This window comes from Mycothermus thermophilus (genome assembly GCF_041956435.1).
Source record: "Mycothermus thermophilus strain CBS 625.91 unplaced genomic scaffold VTJ04scaffold_2, whole genome shotgun sequence".
NCBI classification, from domain to species: Eukaryota; Fungi; Ascomycota; class Sordariomycetes; order Sordariales; family Chaetomiaceae; genus Mycothermus; species Mycothermus thermophilus.
In genome coordinates, this window is record NW_027191428.1 from 5,068,150 (window position 1) to 5,093,625 (window position 25,476).

The following is a 25,476-nucleotide window of genomic DNA, read 5'->3' on the forward strand; positions in this document are numbered from 1 at the left end:
TCCAATGGTTCGATGCTCACTCAACCCGTCATTCATCACGACTATCATGAGTCAACTTCAACATCGCCGCCGCTTTTCACATCCGCTGACCATGGAATGCGTCACCACTTCCAACATATTTTGTCGCCCCTCGCACTAGTGATTACTCCGGACAAAACCTTTCTAGGTGAGGCTCGGCGTCTCAATATTGCTCTCATCCCATTGCAGGGCTGAAATCGGAGATTACAATTGACCCAAGCCATCGCGAGGTTTGCTTGTCTCTCTGTGCAACGTTACACAGGGCCTTCACCCTTCATTGGAAGTGCCTGGTACTTGGGGAGCTCTCAGCTTCTGCGCTGCCTTGTCTCCCTCTCACAACTACCAAGGTACCTAGGTTGTGTCAGGTCTGAACGGGCCTCACAACGAACCTTGTGAAATCAGCCAGATTGGAGGCAGACCATTGAAACGCAACATCGCCACCAATGACCAACATCGCAGGTGTGGTAGTTTACGAATTGTGTGTGCCACACTATTAGGAGGAGATGAGCGTTTGTTGCCTCCTCTCACTGGACACCTTGCCGCAAGCCTCCAACAAAAATGGGCAATTGTTTGATTAGTGCTTACGGTTGGCCTCTCGTCAACCCGGTATGGAGGGTAGCAATGGGCTAGCCGCGGTATGCGGCTTTCTGGTCGTCCACCTTGCTGTGCCGCTCGACTGCGCGAGGCCACCCAGCACCAGCCATCAGCCACCAGCCACCACGAACAAGCCACGGCGGCCCTGGGCTCATGCCCAGGCCTCGAGAATGCATCACCCCGCAGGCCCCGCAGCTCCTTTGCCAGTCAGCGTCCGTCACTTGCGTCCTTGGGGTTCGTGCAGGATAGGAGTCACTGCTGCCATTCCTCCGAATCTCTGAGAGTCCGTTCTGGCCACTTTGGTCGGTTGGCCTCTTCATGGCATTGCTTCCTGCTACACTGAACTGCTACTTGCGCTCTGGGTATTTGCTCTCTTCATTCCACCTTGATGATTTCTGCCTTGTCCAGAACGCGTGGACTGCTCCCCTCTTGGTCAGGAGGTCATGCTTGTCTCACTGTGCCCCCCGAGAAGAGGCCACTACACGAACCCATGAGGCGATATTCGAGACACTGTACCTCGCGTGTACTCCATCATGACGTTCTGCTGTGCGACTCGCCCCGGTCACGTCTGGCCTGGATCGCATGGGTGAACAGAACCTGTCACTCATTCGGCTGTCACTGCAGTCCACACAGGCTTGTCTCTTTTTCGGATCGCGTTCCCGTGGAGTGATGCAGGGTTTGGAGGGGCTCGTGGAGAGCGAGATGCCTGAGTGGCCGCCTTGTGGTGCTCCGCCACCAAAGTCCTGCAGGTCATGGCTGCGCCGTGGCTGCACCACCCCTGACCGTGCAGGGTCTCAGACGTTCTGCAGGGGAACCGGCCGCATTGCATCACGAGCCGCACAGTCCTCACAGGCCAGAAAATCTCCATAAAAAGCCCATCATCACCTTGAACTTCCATGCCATGGCCTAGCTAGGACCACAATCTTCATATCATATATATCGAGCCTTCTCTTGCGCGTCCTGCCTGTCGACGACCACCTCCCAGCATCGTTCGAATCATCCAACTACTTCCAGCCGCTGCGATGCCGCGATCCGATACGTCATACTCCTGGTACACCCTGCCTTCCGACTACTCCGACCCTCTGGGTCTGGGGGACGATCGGAAGTGCCAGGTGCCAGACTGCTTCAAGAAGCACGGCTACCTACGCCGCGGTAACCGCAAGATCTACTCTCTCTACTGCTCTGACCACACCTGTGCCGTTTTCCGGGAATCGGAAGGCGAGCACTGCTCCACCCCTAAGGAGCGTTCCGAGAGATACTGCCCTGACCGTATGTCACCTGCCGATTCCCCTGAACTAGCTATTTTAATGCTCGCGATGTTAACCAGCTCAGACCTCCTATGCGGTGAGCCAGGGTGCCCGAAGATGGGCCTGTACATCCACAACACCACTGGAGAGTACATTCGCTGGTACTGCCCAAAGCGTACGACTCCCTTTTATTCCCATCCATAGAGATCCGTATTTGCTAACATGCAATCCAGACCGCTGCGCTTCACCGGACTGCTTCTCTCGGGCTACCGTATCTGAACAGCAACGCTGCGATGCCCACGTGAGGCCCTGCTCCGTGCCCGGTTGCTCGCGGCTCGCCCATCGTCACCGCGATGGCAAGCTGGATGTGGTCTGCATCATCCACTACCGCACCAGCAAGTGCCACCACGAAGGGTGTGACCGGCTAGTCAGCACGCGCTACTGCCCCCGCCACGCCTGCGTGGTTGACTCCTGCAACTCGGCACGCGCCAGGAACGCCGAGGCCTGCGTCGAGCATCTCTGCCAGAAGCCGTCCTGCTCGAAGGTCGTTCGCTATCCGAACCGCACATCCTCCGCCCACTGCGCCATGCACACCTGCCGCGCGCCGTCCTGCACGGCCCCGCGCATAGCCGACGGCAGCAGCGATTTCTGCCCCGAACACAAGTGCCGCACCCCCGGCTGCCGCTCCGAAGTCGAACCGCCGGAACGGTATTGCCCGCGCCACGCCTGCGTTGTGGTCGGGTGCACCCTTCCCCGGTTGTCTGCGGCGACAACAGGTTCATCATCGTCGTCGGGCGCCACGCTGCTCGCGCCAGGTGAGGACCGGGATCGCTGCGCCGGGCACTCGCGATTCCGCGAGCGCAGGTCGGCTTCTGCCGGCGCGGCCGACGCAGCGGCCATTGACTTTGACGAGCTGCGCGGCAGGTTTGATCGCGGCGGGTACAGGCGGCATGATAGGTGGGGACGGTTGAGTGATGATTTGGATCGGTTGAGGAGGAGGGAAAGGGAGTTGGATTTGGAGATTGCGGCGATCAATGCGGAGAGGGAGAGGGAGGAGGAGGAGTGGGAGAGATTGGAGAAGGTGAGGAGGGAATTGGATGAGCTGAGTGGGTTGGGGAGGAGGAGGACTGGGCTGTAAGACTAACTGGGAAGAGGCGTGTTGTTCACGGCCTGGCTTTCGGGATGACTTATTAGACATTTGGTGGCTTGGGACTGCATCAGAGAGATACCCGAGGATAGAAGCATAGCATCGGCGTTTGGCGTTGAGTTTCTCTGGTATTTCGATAGAATCAACAGTTTGGACTTGAGTCTTTCATCCCTCATACTCCTCAACCTCCCATGGCCATTGATAGCTCAACCAGCTGAACCTGTTTGACCATTTTAATCAAGATGGCTCTTTTTACTCAACAAACTGAACTAACTTGGTGTCACATAATTTTCGAGTCTGGGGTCTCGACATCTTTTTGGTCTTGCTCAACCAGCACATGCTCTGGAACTTCAAGATGGAACAAAATGCAACAAGTAGATAGCCAAATGACAATAAATCCCGACATCCGTCAACGCCTCTGCCCTCACCCAACCTTGTCTCCTCCCAGGTCTCATGCCTGCCCCCGCCGCTTCAGCTGGTACCGGTACGAGTAGTGTCCCTTGATATCGTTTGCCATAATCCGCATCGCCACCACATCATTCGACTCCAACCCACCCTCCACAATTCCCGCCTGCACAGCCTTGTCGGCATACTTCTTCGCTCGCTTATCATCGCCATAATAGTTGAAATTCAGGGCTGCCAACTCGTAAGGCTCGGCGTACTTCGCGTGCAAGCCCTCCTCTTCAACGAGCTTCACAAACCGCTCGATCAGCGCAAAGTCCACCTTCTTGCTGTCAGGGTTCCGCAGCTCGCCGCGCAGCTCCACAATCTCGGTCAGCCGCTCCTCGTGCTTCTCTTTGTCCGGCCCGGAGCAGGCGCTGCACCGGCACCCGTGCGTCGGCTTGCCGTCGGGTCCGCGCGGGGCGCGGTGCTTGCGCACGAAGGCGTTGCGCGCCTTGCGCGGGAGGAACGGGTCGATGTACGACACTGTCAGCACCTCGCCCGGGTTGACGCGGCGCGCGACGGTGGCGCGCAGCGTGAATTGGCTGTCGATGTAGGTGGCTGTGTTGGGGCGGCAGTCGTGCTGCAGCACGGAGACTTCCGGGTAGTTGATGTAGTGCTTGGAGTTGATGTCCGGGTCGCGGCCCCAGGTGAAGCCCAGGTCCACCTCCCACGGGTGCGCTTTGAGGATCTCCTCGATGGAGCGCGGGTTGAGGCCCGAGTTGTCGCCGGGACGGCGGCGCTGCTTGTCGAAGGCCGCGCGGGTCTCGGGGGGCAGGAAGCTGACGGCAGCTTCCAAAAGGCGGGTGCGGTCCCTCTTCTTGGGGCCTTTTTTGTCGAACATTTGCTTGTGCGCGAGCAGGACCGGAGTCCAGGCCATCAAAGGCTTGTTGCGGCGGAGGGTCTTCTTGGCCACCAGCCCGGGCACGCCGTCGTATTCCGGCAGATCCTTTTCCTCGACGGTTCCCGCGGGGTCTTCGATGAGGTAGCGGTTCTCGCCCTTGTTGATGAGTTCTTCGACTTTCTCGAGCTTTTCGAGCTCGTCTGGCCGAGTCACGGCTACAATGCCGCGGCCGTTGGCGGCGCGGAGGTTTGTGAAGACGCAGTAGTTCTCATCCTGGGAGCAGATGTTGGAGTTCCACCAGCCCTTGACTGGCGGAACGTTCGCCTGCGCTGTCGAATTGTCCGTGTACACTACAGTCTTTTGGATCTCGTCGTAGGCGAGGCCGTCATTAACGTTGGGTGGAGGAGGCGGAGCAGCATGCTCCTGGCTGCCCTCGGCCCTCGCCAGCGGCGTGAGCAGCCCGAGGAAGAAGACGCGCGTGAGCGACAGCCGCGCCATGGTTGGTGTTGACGTGATCAGAGCTTCAGTCCTTTCGTTGGTCTGCCAACTGTGCCAGAAAGAAGTCTGTCATGGAGTTTGTGGCTCAAGGTGAAGATGCCCTTAGGAATATGACGTTTGTGACTGAGGCTACGTGGCCTAGAACAGCAACTCCGGGCGCCGTTGATATCGGGCATTTCTATGGCCATCCATCTCCGAGAAAAGCGTCGCATCAGTGAGCTTGTGACACCGCCTAAATCTATCTGCCGGAGTGGTATTGCTGGGCGGTACATTATCCGGGGACAGATGCGGCGCCGACCAGCCACTAGTCTGGCACGGTTAAATCATCCTCATCAACGCTGTAGATGGGTGCTTGGTCCACCAATGGCATTCCATATCACCACTCACGATAATTTTCATATGGAGGCCCATGTAAGTAATATCATCCTACATTGCTTGCCACTCACTTGCCTTTCAAGGCAGTTTACAAAGGTATTGTTATTGCTGCACAGTAACGATCCCGGATAGAGTCCCCCCATCTCACCAGCAGATGTTCAAGCATGCCATGGCCAAGACGCCTTAAAGCTGGTCATGGGTCCAATTATGAACTTTTCTGGACTTTTCCTCAAAGTAATAAACACATCATGCTGTCCCCGACCATCATCGCTGTTGAGCTAACAAAAAGGAAAATCCATTGACTCCTGTGCCTATTACTTCACTGATTTCATGTGACAAAACTGGGTGATCTATCGAAAGACGAGCTTTTCTTCCAACTCGCAAAGCCAATAGACTTATGCTAATCTACCATACTATTAGAGTTGGACAAGGAGCCTGGGTAGAAAAAGAGCTCTGATGGCCCAGGATCAGCTACCTCTAAGTCCCTTATATGCTTTTGAGTCCTTGTGTCTGTCTTTAAGTCGGCATATCCTCAATCGCACGATCTCATAGGGTCGTCCAATACCCGACAGTTAGCTTGACCTGCTGTGGTTGTGTGTCAACCCCTTTCCTTGAGGCTGGTCCGGCACACCAACACATTCCGCCTCCCCGATAGCCCTTGGGACGCTTTGAGATGTGCCATCCTTCAAGGATGTTACGGGACTTAATGCTGTAGGCGGCTGTTCTGGTAATCCGGTGGAGCCTCTGTCCTGGGCATTTGCTGCTGCGTCTCCAACGCCGTTTTCCAGTCCCTCTCTCAAGTCGATCCATTTCAGTACACGTCTCGGTATTCACCCCAGCACTCCGTTGTTCGCGAGCAGACATGCATAGCAACCCGCTGCCAATCAATGCCCAGCAAAAGCAAATGCGTACGAAGGCCATAAAGCAGATCCAAACTATGGCAAAACCGCTCTCACTTATGACCCCCGGTGGTCCTGATTCGACCAGGACCCTGACTCGGAATGCATAGCCCACCGCCACCACAGTTGCTAAAGGGTTGAGGAACCATATACTGAACAATAAACACTTCAAGAGTATCGATATTAGGCCCGATGCAGTCCTTCGCGCCACTCCCAAGACCGTTGGCCAGAGCGATGCGAACAGGAGGGTGGCTAGAATCAAAAATGCGCTGGTGCGCAGACGGGACTCGATAGCACCTCGGTTGTCAACCAAGCCCAGGGACAAACCTGGAGAACGGCGAGCAAGAGTTTCTTCCCAAGAGGCAAGAACTCGTCCGATCAGTTTGTCGTCCTCAACTCTTTTGTCATCTCGCTGCGACATGCGATTTAGGCTGGCCCGGAGGCTTGTTTCAACGATGGCGAGGACGTCGTGAGATGGAAGAAAAGAGGAGTGGCAATAGACCTCGTGCGTGGTTGTGAAGTTGTCACATATTCCTGTGGGCGTGTACCAGCTCTTAGCAACGACTGGATGCTCGACGTTGAAGAGGCATTGCCTATGTAAGTTCTTGTCTTACCTCCTAGCCCGAAGCTCCAGAATGTAGGCAGCTCGGGAGGAAGAAGCTGGGCGATCTCAATATCGCCGCTACCCCCAGGTTTCAGCTGCTCAGCCAGTGATGTGACGTTGACTGAATAGAGATCGAACAGCGATGCCACGTTTGAAGAGCAACCTAAGAGAAAGGGGACAGAAAGCATAACTGGCCCTGATTTTACCATTTACTTTTAGTTTCTTGCGTACCCAAGCAATTGGTACTTGGCAAGTATCATTATTCATTAATAATAATACCACTTACATCCTGTGCAGAACAGATAGGCACATAGGTATTTGAGCCCATCGCGTGTTTTCGTACCCGAGGATGTCGGCATATTCACGTTATATTTCGGACGATGACCCGAGGGGAATGAAATGTTGACAATTCAGTCAACGACCGGGCCAAACCGCACGGCGATTTATCCTGAACAAGGACATATATGCTTAGGTACCAGAGCGCGCTGCGTTCGCAAGGCTCCCCTATTTGTCTTACCAAAAAGGCGGGAGGTAGGTACCGATGCACATATATACGCAAGTGACGGCCTATGCGAGGTCAGTGCCTACGTATTTCGTAGTTCTCAATGCTGGGCGCTGTGGGAACCCGGAATGAGATGCCTGGACTGATTGATAACTAACAAGCATGATCTGATTTGCCGAGTTTGCACATGGCCATGCATGGTGAGGACAAGCGAGTGGCTTGTGATAGATCTGAAGAGGCGCTATTGAGAGCTGCTAAGCTGTTATTGTTGTAAGGCTCACCGGGCGTGCACGTCAGGCGCACTGAACACCCCCGGTATCGGTCCTCACGGCGATGGATGCACTTGGCAGTACGTATCATCGTAAGCGCACACCCAGAGAAAATAATTCAAGGGCCGCAACAGCAACAGGTGTTCTTAGCGCCTTACCAACAGTAGTAAGACCATGCAGGATGATACATTTGAACGTGGCCCCACTCAAGACCTCAGCTGGCCCAAGCAGACTTGTGGTCGATGATACAGGGGTACGGGGAAGAGCACACTCAATGGGTGAGGGCAAAGAAGCATGTTGCTTGATTTCTCAACTAATAGGGCCTGTCCGGCACCCCGACTTCATCCGCTGTTCCCGCCGTCGCCGGCTGTGGTAATACTCCTTCATGCCGTGATGGTGAGCCGACTGGAGCAACTGGCTGTTCAGGGGCGCCGTGGTCCAGTGTGTCTGCAACCCCTGATTCAGGTGCCACCTCGCGATGAACGATCTCGGATCGAGCGTTTTGACCCGTCTTGCGAAATTTCCTGCGCCTGTTGTACACCTCAGAAAGGATCGTGACCAGCATGGCTACGGACCAGACGGATCGTACAACCGCCACAGAGACATACCAAAGCAGTAACATTTCTCTATCCGAAGTCACAATGCCGTCGGGCCCGGACTTGGCCATGTCGGTAGCCCGACGCGCGAATCCCCAGGCTCCAAAAGTGAGCAATGGGCCAAGAAACCATATCCCAGCAACCACTACCATCTCAATGCGTACCGGATGGCCTGTTTGTCTGAGCTCTTTCTCGAAACAGAGAACCGCTGGCCAGAGCAAACCCATTGGGATGGTTATAAGGGCGAGGACCGCGCTAGCAAGGAAATAGCCACTGATCTGAACGTTGTTGGTGACAAAATCTGGCAGAAGCAGAGACCTGCTGCTTAAGGCCTTTCTCCATGAGTCAACCACACGGCTAACCATTTCGTCATCGTTATTTCCCTGGTCTGGATCGTTGCGGCGACGAAGTGCGCCTCGGAGACTTTCCTCGACTACAATCAACAAGTCTTGTGAGGGAAGAAAGTCGTAAGTGCAATGAAGCTCGCCAGAGGTCTCATATTTATCACATCGTCCTATACGCATATGGTCATCGTTAGCAGTTGAACTACCCTGCTTCGTCCGCCATGACTAGCCACCATCTTACCACTGAACCCAAAGCTCCAAAATGACGGCAGCTCTGGGGGCACCAGCGACGCGGCATCAACATCGGACTCATTCCCCAGGTGCTCGGCAAGGCGCGTCGCGTTAACCTCGTAAAGACAGTATTGTGCCGCCGCTTTCGAACTGCCTCCGGATAGAAAGATACTAGTTATGATGAGGGGGACTAGAATTGCAATCTGAGTCAGCCCTGCAATCATGAGAAGTCGCGACAGGAGGGTCCTGAAATACATGCTATATAAAAGAAATAGAGACCCAAACGACCCGGGAACGAAATATGATCCATGTCGACTCTCTATGTGATATACTAATTGGCAACCAGCGAGAGGAATGGTGATGAATATGGTTCAAGCCGAGGTGAGCTTAATGACGCTAATAGATTCCCCAAAAATTACAGATCGGACGAGGATTAGAATGCGTCTGAGCTGCAGCCTCTTCCGTCCCTAAATATGTGTGCCACTGTCATTAGCTCACGAGCTACCCTGGGTCCGTTGTTCCCCGACACGGCGCCCAACGCACGTGATATGAGCAGTGATTGGAGCTGTGGTTGTTCCTAGTGGCTAGGCATACCGCGCGGAGAAGACAAGGCTGAGGCGGTTCATTAATACCTGCTGACTAATTATGCAGTTTTGCATGCAACCGAGCCAAAACTAAGACTTGAGTTGGCCAAGCTGAGGGGGCCGTCTGTCCTCGGTTGAACAGCTGAGGCGTTCTCAAACGCTTGGTGGAGGTAGACTGCAGGCCCGGTGAGCATATGACTTCGTACAAGGACGCAATGTCCAGAAGGCCTGTTTATAGGGGTTCCTAACATCTGTATCGAGCGGAAAAAGACAATCTGAAGTTGGTAGTGAGTTACCCCTATGTTGGCGAAGAGGAAACAGAACTCTATTCATTCGTGCGATCAATATGGCTTGTTCGGTACTCCGATACATTCCTCCTCATCCTCCCTGGCTGGCGTGAGACTGCTCTGTGGAACGGCCTCCTTACGCGATGGTGAACCCACTGCACCAGACTGTTGTGGTGGTGCGCTCTGGTCCAAAGCGTCCAATCCAGTAGGCCGGTCGGGATTGCCCGCCGCTTCAAGACACTCTGCCAGCCTTTGGAGTGTGTCCTCAGCCCAGTCCCTGGCGTCCGGCACGCGATCTGGCTGGAACCGGGCCATCCTCATCTTGCGGGTCTCAATGCGCTTTACCCATGCGAGCAAGCAGTAAATCCCTGTCCCCATCACGCAGACGCCGAATCGGATCACCACGAGTACTAAGTACACCCTCATCACTCCCCCCTTGTCTGCATACTTCCTCCCAACAACTCTCACTGGCCCAGACACTGCGAGCTCAAAGGCTCTGCCCGCGTACAGCCAGGCGCCCAAGGTAAGTGGAGGATTAATCCAAAGCACAGCAATTATTGCCCACAACGCAAGACGTCTCCCAAGAGATGGAGATCGGAGGTATGCTAGTAGCTTGTCAGTCTGGAAACATAGAAGCGCCAGCCCAAGCGCGCCTATTCCTAGGGCTGTTAGAGCCAGAGCCGCGCTGGCACGCAGGTAGGTCCTGATTCTAGCGGGGGACGTGAGAAACCCCGATAGATTTAGAGCATTTTCGGTTAATAGCGTGGCCCTTCTCCATGAGCCCTGGATGCGATTAACAACGTCATCGTCTGAGTTACCCTCGCTATGGTCGCTGCCCCCGCGACGCCGGCGGAGGCTGCCTCTGAGAGTCTCCTCAACCACTGTCCAGATATCTTGACACGGGAAAAACGCGGAGTTGCAGTGGACTTCCCGGGAGGACTCGAACCTGTCGCATTGTCCTATCAATAAAATTGCGGATCATTGAGATCAGAAGCTGTTCGTTGCCCATCGTTAATATCAGCCACCATCTTACCACAGAACCCAAAGCTCCAATACGATGGGAATAGTTCGCGTAAGTCGGGCGGGAGTAACAGGGCGGCGTCAGTAACGCTCCACTTGCTGAGGTGCTCAACGAGATGAGTCACGTTGACATCGTAGAGGCCAAGGTTTGCGGTCGCATTCGAGCTGCAGCCAGTGAGGAAGAGAGTAGTTGAAGTGATGGAGTCTGGAGTATCAGAGTCAGTTTCTAGACCATAGGTAGTCTAACAAGCACAGTGGAGAGAAGACGTACGTACACGCCATCATAAATAAGAACAAAAACAAACGAATCCCAAACCCCTTCATCTTGTCCTTGGCGCCAGACATTGTTCCAAGCAGGGTGTTATTAATTACCTCCCAGCAATCAGAAACCGGGTTCGTGCGGTGAGAAAACAACGGTACCAGGTGAGAGACCAGATGTCATTATATGCTTGTCAAAATTAAAACGTTGATGAGAAGAAGGATGAGATTCACGTTCAGTATTTATTGACGGGCGCAACCTCGTATCCCCTCCGTACATATTATTTTGAACACATGCAGCAGCCACGGCTACAGCGTTCATGCTCGTCCATCTCCGCCAAACGCCAAGCCCCCTCACCCGCAACCTGACTTTTTTGCTATGAGTGGCTCGGAGACGTGCACCAGCACCAAGCTGCGCGGAGGAAAATCAGTCCGGATCGTTTGCAGGACATGCAGCTTGCGCCATGCACCCATTGCTTATTATAAGTTGGTAACCTTAAGGGGTTCTGGCCACGGCGAGGGCTAAGCCACAAGGCGCTCTCGGTGGCCACTCAGGCAGCTGAGGCGTTTCGGCCCGAGCCGCGGAACCGCCCCAGGACAGGAAAGCCACATAATAAGGGACGGTATTGGGGATGTTGGAGACGACCACAGTCTTAGGATATGTGACATGACACATAGGGGTGAATGGTCGGTGGAGAGTGAACTCGTTAAGAAGAATGTCTTCAAGATGTGAAGTGTCTATATTAATAATCATACACTAGAGAACTCCCTGAAGTCGTCTGGGCCGTCAATCCTACTCGCAACAAAGAGCTTGGGATACTATTATGTTCCGCCAATGAAGAAAGCCCAGAAACGCAGGTAAATCTTATCACAGAGGTTTAATTGTATAAATTCCTTATCGTACAGAGTAGAGTTTAGCGAGGTAGGTCCAGATTTTCAACAAGGTTTCCGACATGCGTGTTCATCCCGGTTGACCTGCCCAGCGGCAAATCAAGTTTGACGCTCATGACATCACCAACGGTCTGCACCAACAACGGGTTGTTGGCATCGCCGATCAAGACCTAGGTAATGCAAGCATTACAAAGCGTCCGATCAAGTAAAGCTAGCCAGTTGACGGAGAGCTGGATTGACGTCACAATCCTGTCGGGTATAAATCAATGTTCCTCATGGCAGTTGCCGCTGTATTTCTTTCCTTGGGCGATCCCTTGCATGATAACCCATAGTTACTGGAGTTGCAAGAATTATCCAGCTTCACAACAAGCATGTCGGGTCTAGTTCCTGAAACCGTCCAGAAAGTGGCCCATGCGGCCGGGCTCGGCCCACGAGAGAGCGACAAACTCAAACAGCTCGCCCATGACACCAAAGACATGACCCCTCAGGACCGGGTAACGACTGATTACGGCGTCAAACAACCGACACAGGATGACTGGCTCAAGATAGTCAGCGAGGATCACACGGGTCCGTTGCTGCTCGAAGATCCGTTTGGCCGTGAGAAGGTTGGCCTCCAGCAGCATCATCCCCATCAATCCATGACCCTGACATCCCTAGATTATGCGCTTCGACCATGAACGAATCCCAGAAAGAGTGGTTCATGCCCGCGGATCAGCCGCCTTCGGACGCTTCAGGGTTTTTGAGAGCGCGTCGGACCTGACGTTTGCCCCGGTTCTGACTGACACATCACGGGAGACGCCCGTGGCGGTGCGATTCTCAACCGTCCTGGGCAGCCGGGGCAGCGCCGACACGGTGCGTGATGTCCGCGGCTTTGCCGTCAAGTTTTACACGGCTGAAGGAAATTGGGACATCGTCGGCAACAATATCCCCGTTTTCTTCATTCAGGATGCCATCAAGTTCCCGGATGTCATCCACGCGGGGAAACCGGAGCCGCACAATGAGGTGCCTCAAGCCCAGTCGGCGCACAACAACTTCTGGGATTTCCAGTTCAATCACACTGAAGCAACACACATGTTTATGTGGACGGTAAGCGGCTCTCGACCATTAATGATTTTTACCCCTGATCAATACTGACACGGCTTAGATGAGTGACCGAGCCATCCCTCGGTCGTACCGAATGATGCAGGGCTTCGGCGTGAACACGTTCACCCTGGTCAACTCCAAGGGTGAGCGGCATTTTGTCAAGTTCACCTGGACGCCCGAACTTGGCGTTCACTCGCTGGTGTGGGATGAGGCTCTCAAGCTGGCTGGCCAGGATCCGGACTTCCACCGCAAGGACCTCTGGGAAGCTATCGCCAACGGCGTTTTCCCCAAGTGGAAGTTCGGAATTCAGGCGATCCCGGAGGCGGACGAGCACAAGTTCGACTTCGACATTCTCGATGCAACCAAGATTTGGCCAGAGGACCTGGTGCCGACAAGATATATCGGCGAGATGATCCTGGATCGCAACCCAGACGAGTTCTTCACCCAGGTCGAGCAGCTGGCCTTTTGCACCAGCCATGTTGTGCCGGGCATCGGTTTCTCAGACGACCCGTTGCTCCAGGGTCGCAACTTCAGTTACTTCGACACACAGATCTCACGGATTGGGATCAACTTCCAGGAGTTGCCCATCAACCGGCCCGTGTGTCCTGTCATGAACTTCAACCGTGACGGCGCCCTGCGCCACGCCATCACCCGCGGCACCGTCAACTACTGGCCCAACCGGTATGGCGTGTGCCCGGCTGCGTCGACGGAGGAGGGCGCGTACCTCGAGTACGCCCAGAAGTTAGCCGGCGTCAAGGCACGCGCCCGTAGCGCCAAGTTCAAGGATCATTTCAGCCAGGCTCAGCTCTTCTACAACAGCCTCTCGCCCATCGAGCGGCGGCACGTGCTGAACGCGTTTGCCTTCGAGCTGGACCACTGCGAAGATCCTGAGGTGTACACCAAGATGGTCATCAGACTGGCAGACATCGACCCGCAGCTCGCGCAATCCGTGGCCGAGATGGTCGGGGGTGATCCTCCGACGACCGAGGTCAAGCACAAGAACCACGGGAAGCGTGCGAAGGCTATCAGCCAGGACGAATTCCCAGGCGCCGCGCCGACCATCGCATCCCGGCGTGTCGCCATCCTCGTCGTCGACGGTTACGATGCCGTGGCCTACAAAACCGCATACGCAGCCCTGACAACTGCTCTCGCCGTGCCGCTTGTCATCGGGCCCAACCGCCGCAAGGTGACAGCCTCTGATGGCAGCACCGTCCAGCCGCACCATCACTTTGAGGGGTTCCGCTCAACCATGGTCGACGCGATCTTCATCCCCGGAGGCGCCAAATCCGCCCAGGCACTCGCCGGGAACGGCCGCGCGCTGCACTGGATCCGTGAGGCGTTCGGACACCTCAAGACGATCGGCGCGACGGGTGAGGCCGTGGACCTGGTGCACAAGACCATTGGTCTGCCGAGCGTGACTGTGTCGGCCTCGGGCGAGGCGCAGGAGAGTTATGGCGTCGTGACCATCAAGGAGTTGCGGCCGGAGAGTCTCTCGGAAGCGGTCACGATCGCGAAGGAAGCGACGGGGTTCATGGAGAAGTTCTTCTATGGCATTGCCACGCACAGGTGCTGGGAGAGAGAACTTGCCGGCCTGAATACCTTGGTTGCGTACTAGCGAGGTACCTAGTTGTGGAGGCACGGCATGACGGAGGAAAGGGGTGATGAGGGCCCAGAGGCTCACTGCCATGTGTCCCAGTCACTATTAATATCTTACATTGGGGTTTTGCCGGGATGAGACAATTGTTAAACGGTGGAATGCAAAAGTCCATTTGTATGTTTGGTTGATTGAAAAGCCATTGCTTGTACTTGTCCCTCTGAGATGACATATTATCAAACAACTCAAATGCCGAGACACTGGTCAACTTCATTCCATATTTCAGGCATGGTGTTTGGGAAAACTGCCATACCTCCATGAGAGACATCAGAACCCAATGGCAGCCATGTCTAAGTTTAGGTTTGCCTCTGCCACGGTGGCTTTAGGACCACAAAGGATGTTGTTGAACAAAGGGACTATCCGTCCCTCCATCCTTCCCACGAAACCCTATTGTTGCCGCGCCCTTGATCCACGCACAAAGATCAGTACACACCGTCTAACGTTCCGTCCCATCTAAAGGACCTATTGAAAAGGAGTCAAACCTTAAAGCCAAAGAAACGATGTGTGCAACGGGCCCAATCCGGAAACCGTTTCTTTGCCTACAAATCCTCGAGGGTCTCGAAGCATGGACTTGCACCCACAAAGGCTTTGCGATCAGTTATGTTTCTGCGTTGAAGAGGACTGACTTGAGCGGAATGCTTAATCACCCTCCGTTGCCATCTGCGTTCTCACCATCCGCTGGCAGTTAATCCATCAAAACTTCCAGTCGACCGACCAGCGTCAACATGGCTTACAACCCGGAACGTGAGACCTGGGTCTCAGGCCTCAAGAAGTCCATGACCTTGACGCCCCTTGACTACACCGCGCCACAAAACTACATCATGCGTTGCTGGGGTTTCCAAATGGCCAACAACCGGAGGGAAACACGTCAAGCGGCGATCGAATATCTCCTGCACCGATTCGAGGTTACCTTGACTCGCCTTCCCTTCCTCGGCGGAGTCATCATTCATGGTAAAGACGGCGGCTTACCACGCCTCGTCTATCCGGATAACGACGAAGACCTCAACATCCATCGCTTCCCTCATGAGGTGTTCGATGCTCAGCGCCTGGACTCGACCAAGTTTCCGTCGTATAACAAGCTGACGGAAGCCGGGATCCCCGCGTCCGCCTTTGTCCGCGAAGTCTTCTGGTTGCTGCCGAAGACAGGCCCATCCCCTGGCGACGCCGTCTATCCCGTCACTCTGCGCGCGACGTTCTTCTTCGGTGGCCTCGTCTTGGGTTTTTCCTTCCACCACGGCGTCATTGACGGCATGGCCTGCAAATTGTTCATGGAGAACTTTACCGGCCTGGACCCCTCTCTCCCTCCGAATCTGGATTACACCTCCATCCTCGAAAGGCAGAAGCAAGGCTTCCTCGCCTACGCCTCACAAGTCGCAGCTACCACCACTGTCAATATTCACGCCATGCCGGACTACGACTTCAACGTCCCCGCCACTCCTCCCTTCATCGCCCCGGCCGTCGCCGAAGTCTTCGCCATCCTAGCAACTCGGGCGTCCGACCTGCACGCGCAGGCGCTTAAGCAGCTCCGCGCCGCACACAACGATGACCAGTCCATCTTCATCTCGATTTCCGACGTGATTTGCGCTCTATCCTGGATCTCCATGATCCGCGTCCGCCTGCGCGCCGGCCGCATCACCCCGGACGAAACCTCGCGCTTCGCCACGGCCGTCAGCGTTCGCGAGTTTCTTGACCCGGGCGTGCTGGGCGACAAGAAGAAGGACAAGAAGGAGGAGACCAAGTACCTTGGCAACATGTGGCTGCGGGCGCTGGCGAGTTCGACGGTCGGTGAAGTGACGGGGACCCAGTCTGACAATCTCGAGGCGCTAGCACAGCCCGTGACGCCGGAGCTGGTGGGCAAAATTGCGTGGCTGATCCGTCAAGCCGTCGCGGAGCTCAGGAAGCCGGAAACCCTGGCGCGCCATATCACCATTGCCGCTCGCGCGACGGGCTGCTACGATGCCGCGGCCAAAGGCAACAAGAAGGACGATCTGGATGGGCTTACCTGGCCGGACGTGGACGCAGCGATCCGTCGCTCCATCGCGCGTCATTCGACAGGCGTGGACATGTCTGTTGGCGTGGCGACGGGTGCGGAGGTGGAGTTTGATATCCCCGGCGTTGTTGGTGGGCGCGGCCCGGCAGCCTGGGAGCGCCGCGGGTATGTGGCCTTTGATGGGTTCGTCTCGATCTTGCCCCGTAAGGGTGTGAACAAGGGAGATAAGGATTGGGAGATCTGGGTCGCGCTGCGTCAGGAGGATATGGACGCGCTGGCTGGTGAGACGGAGCTTGGCGGTTGGGTCAGCGGCAAGTTTCCGGAGGGGAGCTGGCATAGGGGAGGGGGAAAGTGTGTTCTGTAATTTGTCTATTTGGCAGGGAGATAAGCGGGCAAGTTCATGGCGTTGATTTCGCGGCGGCATAGCCAATATGAACCCGGTTTGCTTCTTCTGTACTGTACTCTTTTTTGTGAGCTCGAGGCAGAGACCTGAGAACAATCGCCCACCCATGATGTCACTCCCTGAGGCAAACAGGATGTTCAGGAATGGGATACTTCTCTAGATGAGTCGGTATGACGTTTGGACCATCGACTGGTCATTAGGGTTATCAAGTTGGCCTCGAGGCATTTACGGTCAAATACATCTCAGGGACTTGGGAACTATCGATCGGGTCAGTTCCAGGTTGAGGCGTTTGTGATCTGGGCGCGGTGTTTTAGAACCCCTGACTACGTTGTTCAACAGCGACATATGTTTCGGAACTCCAGACCCTCTTTGACAACCCTCGGCTTTTCCGATTTTTGCCCCCACCTCAGTTAAGGTTTTGCATGAAACGGGAAGTCTGGTAGGGCTACAATCCAGAAAACCGGGATCCGGAAAACGCGGCTTTGATTTTCGACATACTTTCGCTGTCGGATCCCGTACTCGCCAACCTCTATCTCACATCAATATCTCGCGGTGTTGACTACTTCTTAACAAGAAAAGTCACCCAGCGACACGAGCGAGTCCTCTTGGAAAACCGGCCTGTAGGTGCCACCACGACAATCACCTCTCATGATCGCTTTAGCTAACCTTTGCTTGACCGTAAGGCAAGGGCACCACCAGGATGCCATCAATCCACTCCCTCAACCAAGAGCTTCTGCGGAAGGTCCTACATTTCGCCGTCTACCCCGACGACTACGATTTTGAGGACCCTCCGATGAAATTAGAAGGCAAATCGAACGCCCTCCTCGCCACCGTCCACAGCACTTGGCAACCCATCATCGAAGAACTCAACTTCACTCTCCTTATTATCACCCAGCACGATCTCCCAACAGTCGCGAAGCTCGTCAACCCCGCACGCCAGCGCTATCTGCGAGTGCTGACGTTGAACGTGCTCCTTGACGAGTATAACGATGAGGCGCGCCTTTGTCCGGAGACTCCTGAGGAGATGTCTCGCAACAGCCGCGTCTTCACAGACGCTGTGCGCGACTTGTTCAAGTTCATCTCCACGTTCCAGAACTTCTGCAAGTGGAACCAACTCATGGTGAACATTCACGTCCACTCACCCAGCGACATGGACCAACTTCCGGACGACCAGGCCGAGGCTCTGGTACAAAAGCATCTTCCCGTGTCCCTCTTGCGGCGGTACGAAGCGTCGATGATCGCCTTCTTGGATGTGCCACAGACACTTCCCTCTTGTCCGTTCATCACAAATCTTCGAATCCAACAGTTGCCCAGGGGACCTGGGAGCGACTTCCGGCGCGTCGTGAATCCGGCGACGGTAGAGCTTTTGGTGTCCCGTTGTCCTCAGCTCTGGAGTCTAGACATTACCCTGGTTGACTGGCCTCTCGACGACGCGGAAGAACGGATGAGACGCCGAAAAGTGCTGGCTGGTGTCATCAACCGACTTCCGAGTATCGCCAATTTAAGCATCGCCTACTGGGCCTCATCCCCCTGGGTTGAGAAGGGCGATCCGCAATCTATTGAGAAAGACGTCCTCCCTGCTCATGAACTCACCCACGACCCCCTCAGTACTAGTTTGAGAAACTTCTACCGTCGGCCAGAGGTGGAGCGTCTGATTGTCACAAATACAATGCTGGGCTGGGAGTTCTTCTGGGAACCATATGAAGAGCTGTGGACGGAGGATCCGGAGGTCACTGAAGAGGACGAAGTCGAGTCTGAGTCTGAAAACTCGGACGACTGCACACTTAGTGATGGTGATTCCGAACAGGGGTACAACAACTGGCAGCCATGCGGCAATCTCACGCAGTTGTGCGTGTCCATGCCGAATATCACCCCGCATGGAAACCGGCTGTTCGAGCACGACGACGGGTCGGACACAGATGAGACAGTGTGGAAGGACTCGGAAAACAACGTCAACGGCGGTAACACCGGCGAACACGTTTTCTGTGAGCGGCCCGTCCCTTCGACGCTGAATCCATACCTGCGAGCCATGGCTCGGTGCATCCGCCACGCGCCACAACTCGAGATCTTCATCTGGAACATCTTTACCGATGGCGCCTGGCCGGTACTGCGCGTCTACTGCACTCCGTATGAAGGCGGACGTCTGACCTTCAGGTCGTGGAGTACTGACGACGTGGATGAGGATGTGATGGATTATTGTAAGAGGATGGTGGGTGAGGTTGACATGAAGACATTCCCTTAATCGGCTGGATGTCATTCGAGGAACATGTAAAGTCACCGGCGGGATGTTTGATGCCGAGCTAGGTGGCTGCGTGGAACTTTGTTGAGATATTACCTAGTGTATGATCCTGTAACAGCGACCGACCAAGGGAGGTGGCTACCTGAACTTTGTCAGAGTGGTGAATCAACCCTGACTGATGCTGCAAATGCAAAGCCTCGACTACTTCGGTAACCGCTTGGACTCGTCCCTGTGCTGTCCCTGTGTTCAATGGTGTCAAGAACTAACTGCAGAATGCAAGTTTCCCCTGAATTTGGCCTTGATAGGTGGGGGCGTCAGGTCCTGCATGAAGTGGAGTTGCTGCCTGGGATCAACGATCAAGCGCGGTTCAAGCGGAAAAAAAGACTCACAACGAACCAACAAGGGACTTGTGGCAAGTTCCTGGTGGTGCGATATTTCCAGGCCAGACCACCTACTCATCATCCACAATGGTCACCATCAACTCCCTCAATCACAAACTTCTAAAGAGGATCATCCGCCTTGCTGTCGACCCCACCAACAACGTGGAGGGTCCCCAAAGTCCAACGCGACGGCGAATCGGCTTGATCAACCCCCAACTCGCCGCCGTGAACAAAACCTGGCAGCACACAGTATGACCTGGCTATTGCCGCCAAGGTCCTCACTCCTGCGCGTTGTCGGTTTGTGAGAGAGATTGAGCTGGATGTCGTCCTCGACGAGTATGACTACGCAGCCCGCCTGCGTCAGGAGACGCCCGAAGAGTAGTTCCGAAACAGCCGCGCGTTCACAGACGCTGTGCGCGCCTTCTTTGGCATCCTTGCGGCCATACAGGACGCTACTGACGACGGGCCTATCGTCCATATCACCGACTTCTCGCCGAGTGACATTAGCCGGCTCCCCGCTGATGAAGGAGAGGCGCTGATCAAGAAATTGCACCCGGTCTCACCTCACCGACGGTACGAGGCGTCAATGATCCAGTTTCTGGACCCGCCAGAGACTCTTCCTCTCATAACCAACTTCAATTGGCTCGGTCTCACTTGGATGATTATCGAGGAGACGAGAGAGTTGCCAAGGACCATGGACCCGGCGACTGTGGGATTGATCCTGTCTCGGTGTCCCAGGGTCGAATATCTCTGGACGATCATGATGGGCTGGCCTCGCGGGGACGTCGAAGAGCGCAAGAGGCGTCGAAAGGTACTTGCTCGGGTCCTCGATGAGGTTCCCGAGAGATTGAGCCGGCTGCACATCGTGTACTGGGGGTCGCCGCCGCGGGATGAGTCCTACAACCCCCCCTGTCTGTTGGATCCTGGAGAGGAGGAGGATCCGCTCAGCGCTGCCTTTAGGCGGTTCTACCGCAGGCGGGACACCAGCGAGCTTATAGTTGACCATGCCATTCTGGGACCGGGAGTCTTTTGGCCCAAGGGTGAGATAGAGAAGCACATTGGGTGGGAGGAAGAAGAATGAGAGGACAAAGGTCCTGAGTATTATGAGGATGAGGAGTTCGATGAACCGAGCGACTTCTATTCAGTCTTCTCATAGCACTCGGATGATTTGCGGCGACCGTCCGAAAACCTTTCTGAGCCTACCATTGGCATCCACAAGGTGACACCGGATGGGAAGTGGTTGTTCAAGCGGTACGACGGCCCGGACAATAGCAAGGCGGAGATGGATATTTGGGATGACGACGAGAGGAGACATGATGGCGAAAACAACGCTGGTACTACCGAACAAAAGGCCAGCAAGACTCTCACCGTCCCAACCGATCCATCCCCGACGCTTGACGACCCAGCGTATGTCTCCAAACATCTCTTTCGAGGCACCCCAATCCGCGCGCAACTTTACCCGTACTTTTGGGCCTCAGCCCGCTCGATCCGCTACACTCCGACCTGTGCAGGGTACTCGTGGGCTTTGTGTTCTCATGATCCATGGACAGGACATCGGTTTGAGTTTAGATCGCGCGACTACGGCGAGGTTCTCAAGCTGGAGAACTGGCATGTCTATGAGGATGACGACAGAACCGAAGCTGGTGAACCGCACATTGGGAAGGTAATGAGGTACTGGAGGAGTGTGGCGAGGAAGAGAACGGGGAGAGGGGAAGTGGCTTTCGAAACATGGAGTGGTGACGAGATGGAATTCTAGAGCCGTGGTTCAAGATTTGCATGCTTGGAGGACGGGTCAAAGGGAGACACACCAAGTTTGACATCAGCAGCATGACAACACGTATGCTCGTATTAAACAATTAACATTTCAGCTCATAACCACATAAACTCATTTCTCCGGGCTCATACGCGATCCGCGTTGTCACGGACCTCGGTCTGCACCACACCCTCCTCCTCACTCGAGAACTCGCTCGGATCGTCCTTGATGCCCGTCATCTTGGCGACGATCTTCGCAGCAAACATATCACCGCTGACGTTGACGGCGGTACGGAAGCGGTCAAGGAACCAGTCGATGGCGACAATAACACCCTGTGAAGACGTGGTCAGCACGATCGCAAGGACATTGTGGGAAAGCAATGGGTGACACATACATACATGCCCGTGACGGGCACGTTGACGCTTCCCGCAATCATGACGGTGAGCACGAGCGAGGAGCTGGGGATAGGGGTGGTACCGATCGAAGCAAGAGTCGACAGCAGGCAGACAATGACGTAGTCGGTCGGAGTCAGACGGATGCCCTGGGTGACAGCCATGAAAACGACGCAGAGAGGGAAGTAGATGGCGGTGCCGTCCATGTTGATGAGGCAGCCGAGAGGGACGGAGAACTTGGCAACGGTATTCGGAACGCCGTGGCTAGCGACAACTTTCATAGTAACGGGGAGGGTCGCGGCAGACGAGGCAGAACCCCAGGCAGTCAGCCAGGCGGGCGAGGACTTGATCCAGTAAGTGTAAGGGTTGCTCCGAGTAAACGCGAAGAAGAGGATGGGCAGAACGATCAACAGGTGGATGAGCATGTTGGCAACACCTCCGCCGATGAGAACGCCCAGGTTCTTGCCAATGTCGCGGATATCGAGCTTGAAGAGGTTGGGGAGGATGAGGAAGAAGACGCCGATCGGGGCAATCTTGATGAGGAAGGTAATAATCTTGGTGATGAGAACCTCGATCTCCTCGAGGACGCGGACGATGGCGGAGCCCGGATTCAGCAGGTAGCCGACAACGATCGAAGTAACCAACACGGCGAGCAGACTGTCGTTGGCCAGGGCATTGAAGACGTTCTGGGGAATCAGAGAGTCGAACATGTCCTGGACGACCATGTGAATTTTGACCTTCTGGCGTTCCTCGAACGTCGCAGCATCATCTGGGTCGACGTCAAGGGCTTGACCGTGGACCTCCTGCATGAGGCGGCCCCAGACAAGGTCGGTCAGAATAGTACTGATGACGATGGCGAGGAGAGTAGTGCCGACGTAGTAACCGATCGTCCAACGGGCAAGCAGCTTGCCTCTGCCAGTCATCTCGCGAAGACGCTGAACGGCGAGAATCATGGCGGTAACGATGAGGGGAAGGACTTGAAAATGAAGGTCAGCGGCTGGCTGAAACTACAAGTTTCACAAATAGACCTACCTGTGGCTCTGAGAGCACGCAACCAGAGACGACCCGGGATGCCGACGAGGGTAGTGGCCTCAGCAGGAATCTTTTCGACTGTCGACGACACGGCCAAGCCGATTGCGATGGCCAGAGCCGCGGCGATGATGATCTGGGTGGCCGACCCGGAGACAAGAATCGAGTTCCACCATGGCTTCTTCTCGATATGGGCCTGCTCGTCCGTCACGGACGAGGTCCGCTGCGCCTCGGCGGGCGGATCGACTTTCTTTTCTGTCGACATTTTTTGGCCTTGTCGTCGTTGTTGATGTCCGAGGTCAATCCCTTGAGCTTCGTGGTGGCCGAGTGTTGCGGGGAGAGTCGTGGGGATGGATCGGTCGGTCGACAGTCGATCTCGATCAACCCATCACGGGAAGAGAGAAACCCAAGGGAGACTTCAGACAGAAGGGGCCGGGTGACGTGCCGGCGGGCAAATATATTACCATGGTGGACGGGGATGCCGTGATGCAGCGCATCCCTCCCATGGCACCCATCAATACCTCATTACGCCTGTGTGCACCCATGCTGGGCTCATCTGGACGGCCGTCTTATCGCAATCCCGGCGGAGAAAGGTAGCATTCATGCACGGAAGCGGGCTGATTGCCGTTACCTTGCTGACCTGCCCGATCCGACGTCTGGGGGTTCGGTGGGAAAACAGGGCAAGACGGTTGCCAAGCAACTGCCAAGCATGCTACCCTTTGCCATCAACGCTGGTTAGGAAGGTGGAACCCGCCCCGGATGGGGCCGAAGCTGGGGCGCACCTGAGCACAGCACGCAGAACACTGCTGGAATGCTGACCGAAGGGCCCACATTTTGCCGTTGCAGATGGGTCTCCAGAAGCTTGATTGGCTGGACAATCCCCAGGTTGGCACCTGGGCAAGACATGGCTCTCGCTGCCCTGCCATGAGCTGGCATGGACAGGCGTGGACTGGTGTGGGGTGTTGGCCTCCATCTTTCGCTTGACCCTCCCATTGCCATCGCCAATGCCATGATGATGATCTGCACTATCCCGCCCAACAAGCACGGGATAACTCCCGACTCGTTTATTCCTCCGACCCTACGGGGGACCGTCCGGGTTGCATTCTAGTATCGCTGGCTATCACCAACTGCCAGATCAGCGGAATCCTAATGGATCCCAACGAACAAACAGGCAGGCCAACTGCTCACCCATTTAACTTGTATTTGAAGCATGTCTTCCCACTTGCCAGACATGGTGGCGGCAACTCTCGGCAGTCTGTGCTCGTCTGATGCCGCATCTGATCTCCAGCCTCAAGCAGACGACGTGGATACATCAATGATAGCCGAAACGAAACCTTCCGGGTTTGTTTTGCGGGGGAGGCTCAGTGGCCTTACCGCTAGCTCGGGTCATTCAAGTCATGGGGTCGGTGGCACTCATGGACTCGGTGACGGCCCTCCAGCCGTGGATACATTCCCCCACGCCTGTCTCCGCCACCGGTAGTACCCAGCAAAAGATATCCGACATGTGCCGCAGCCAACTATGCCGAGATCGACACCGGGAGGCTGACCAGATGTTGATAACCAAAGCGATATGTCTACCGAGGCGCCCCCTCGTTCGTCACTATCGACACGTGAAAAGCACACGACCACACCATTTTCCTTGGAGTTGGCTTCTTTTGTCCTCCAGTGATTGGGCGACCATCAATTCTTGGTGCTTGCCAAGTCGGTTGGACGCACATGATTGATGGCGACAAGGACCGAGTATCAAAGTCCCCTATTCCGGGGCACATACACCTACGGAGTACAAGCTGCAAAAGTTGGCTGTTGGTGGCAATCCACAGCCACGCTACGGGAGCCTTGAGTCCGTCTGACAAGAGGACGCAGCACGCAACCCACCAAGTTGACTGGGCAGTACTACCTCAGGTTACAGTGAAATGTCCAGCGAGCGTCTTTTCCCGCTCCCGTCAAGCACGTCCGCCTCCTCCCAGCGTCAACCTTCACCTTTTGACACCTCCATCCTATCGCATAGCGTGGGCTTGGCCAGCCCTGCGCTTATGATGCTGCACATCGGTGCTGAACAAAAGCAGGCGGTCATATCGGGCATCTATGGAACCCTGGCCGAAGACTCCAAAAGCATACGTACGTCCAATCCTTGGCTCCTAGCACAGAAGGTATGGCTTCCCCAAGTTGGCATCCATCTCGTCTCTCGGACATAAAAGCATTTTGCTAGTGTCTCGCAGATAAACGTCCGCCGCGATTCAACCTCTATTTTCACAATCCTTTGGTCAGCACACATGCCAGGCTTAACCTGCGACAAGACCGACCGTCGGGTGTCTCAGACCCCGTGACGACACGGGTACGCGGCACCCCCACACCAATTGTCTCAATGCCACAGACACGGTGATCTCTTGTGTGACCCCAAGTACCAGGTTTTCTCGTGCATGAGGCTCGGCTCGTGCCTTGGTCCTCATTGTCTTGTGTTTTCCGGCGGATCCTTGGGCCCCCGAAGGTCTGGATCACGCACGTGGTACTAGGTTCCCAGGAACATGCCTTGCCAGGAACATACATGCCTTGGTTATCCTCGGGCCAAGCAGATGCTAAGTGGAAAACAAGGTAGGCGTGCTACTTGTGGTTCCTGATGGGCCGGGAATGCCCAAGCATACACGACAAGTAAATAGTATGATCATGCTACCCGCTGTCGGTATCATCTATCACTCAATATTTGGCGAGGACACAGAGATCCCCATAGATGTTGTAGAACTTAGATGACTCGCTAACCGACAATCCTCTATGAGCCAAACATTGGCCCAAAAAAGTAATAGCAACAAGGCAGAAAATGTGGATGAAGTATCCGACCTTCAGTGAAACAGCATGTCCTTAAACCTGCCCGTTTCTATGCTTCTAGATGACCCAACAACCATTCAT

At 55.2% G+C, this 25,476-nt stretch overlaps 9 protein-coding genes across 9 annotated transcripts; 4 read left to right on the plus strand and 5 right to left on the minus strand.

Annotated features, from left to right (window-relative positions):
- Positions 1 to 1,634: 1,634 nt before the first annotated feature.
- VTJ04DRAFT_4053 (uncharacterized protein) lies at positions 1,635 to 2,997 on the plus strand (the record flags this gene model as incomplete). The annotated part of the gene is made up of 3 exons (XM_069362021.1): positions 1,635 to 1,881; positions 1,945 to 2,034; positions 2,093 to 2,997. 3 exons carry the CDS (start codon positions 1,635 to 1,637, stop codon positions 2,995 to 2,997), a joined length of 1,242 nt encoding a protein of 413 aa, XP_069222573.1.
- Positions 2,998 to 2,999: 2 nt separating this feature from the next.
- VTJ04DRAFT_4054 (uncharacterized protein) lies at positions 3,000 to 3,318 on the minus strand (the record flags this gene model as incomplete). The annotated part of the gene is made up of 2 exons (XM_069362022.1): positions 3,000 to 3,211; positions 3,291 to 3,318. The coding sequence occupies 2 exons, from the start codon at positions 3,316 to 3,318 to the stop codon at positions 3,000 to 3,002; spliced, it is 240 nt and encodes a 79-aa protein (XP_069222574.1).
- Positions 3,319 to 3,457: 139 nt separating this feature from the next.
- Positions 3,458 to 4,789, minus strand: VTJ04DRAFT_4055 (uncharacterized protein; the record flags this gene model as incomplete). Its single annotated transcript, XM_069362023.1, has 1 exon — positions 3,458 to 4,789. The coding sequence occupies one exon, from the start codon at positions 4,787 to 4,789 to the stop codon at positions 3,458 to 3,460; it is 1,332 nt and encodes a 443-aa protein (XP_069222575.1).
- A 4,745-nt stretch (positions 4,790 to 9,534) lies between these two features.
- VTJ04DRAFT_4056 (uncharacterized protein) lies at positions 9,535 to 9,801 on the minus strand (the record flags this gene model as incomplete). Its single annotated transcript, XM_069362024.1, has 1 exon — positions 9,535 to 9,801. One exon carries the CDS (start codon positions 9,799 to 9,801, stop codon positions 9,535 to 9,537), a length of 267 nt encoding a protein of 88 aa, XP_069222576.1.
- Positions 9,802 to 10,442: 641 nt separating this feature from the next.
- On the minus strand, positions 10,443 to 10,845 carry VTJ04DRAFT_4057 (uncharacterized protein; the record flags this gene model as incomplete). The annotated part of the gene is made up of 2 exons (XM_069362025.1): positions 10,443 to 10,705; positions 10,776 to 10,845. 2 exons carry the CDS (start codon positions 10,843 to 10,845, stop codon positions 10,443 to 10,445), a joined length of 333 nt encoding a protein of 110 aa, XP_069222577.1.
- A 1,175-nt stretch (positions 10,846 to 12,020) lies between these two features.
- Positions 12,021 to 14,347, plus strand: VTJ04DRAFT_4058 (uncharacterized protein; the record flags this gene model as incomplete). Its single annotated transcript, XM_069362026.1, has 3 exons — positions 12,021 to 12,254; positions 12,307 to 12,735; positions 12,794 to 14,347. The coding sequence occupies 3 exons, from the start codon at positions 12,021 to 12,023 to the stop codon at positions 14,345 to 14,347; spliced, it is 2,217 nt and encodes a 738-aa protein (XP_069222578.1).
- Positions 14,348 to 15,111: 764 nt separating this feature from the next.
- On the plus strand, positions 15,112 to 16,740 carry VTJ04DRAFT_4059 (uncharacterized protein; the record flags this gene model as incomplete). The annotated part of the gene is made up of 1 exon (XM_069362027.1): positions 15,112 to 16,740. One exon carries the CDS (start codon positions 15,112 to 15,114, stop codon positions 16,738 to 16,740), a length of 1,629 nt encoding a protein of 542 aa, XP_069222579.1.
- Positions 16,741 to 17,479: 739 nt separating this feature from the next.
- On the plus strand, positions 17,480 to 21,154 carry VTJ04DRAFT_4060 (uncharacterized protein; the record flags this gene model as incomplete). The annotated part of the gene is made up of 4 exons (XM_069362029.1): positions 17,480 to 18,977; positions 19,806 to 19,971; positions 20,137 to 20,395; positions 20,555 to 21,154. The coding sequence occupies 4 exons, from the start codon at positions 17,480 to 17,482 to the stop codon at positions 21,152 to 21,154; spliced, it is 2,523 nt and encodes an 840-aa protein (XP_069222580.1).
- Positions 21,155 to 21,297: 143 nt separating this feature from the next.
- Positions 21,298 to 22,837, minus strand: VTJ04DRAFT_4061 (uncharacterized protein; the record flags this gene model as incomplete). Its single annotated transcript, XM_069362030.1, has 3 exons — positions 21,298 to 21,483; positions 21,546 to 22,519; positions 22,576 to 22,837. The coding sequence occupies 3 exons, from the start codon at positions 22,835 to 22,837 to the stop codon at positions 21,298 to 21,300; spliced, it is 1,422 nt and encodes a 473-aa protein (XP_069222581.1).
- Between the last annotated feature and the right edge of the window lie 2,639 nt (positions 22,838 to 25,476).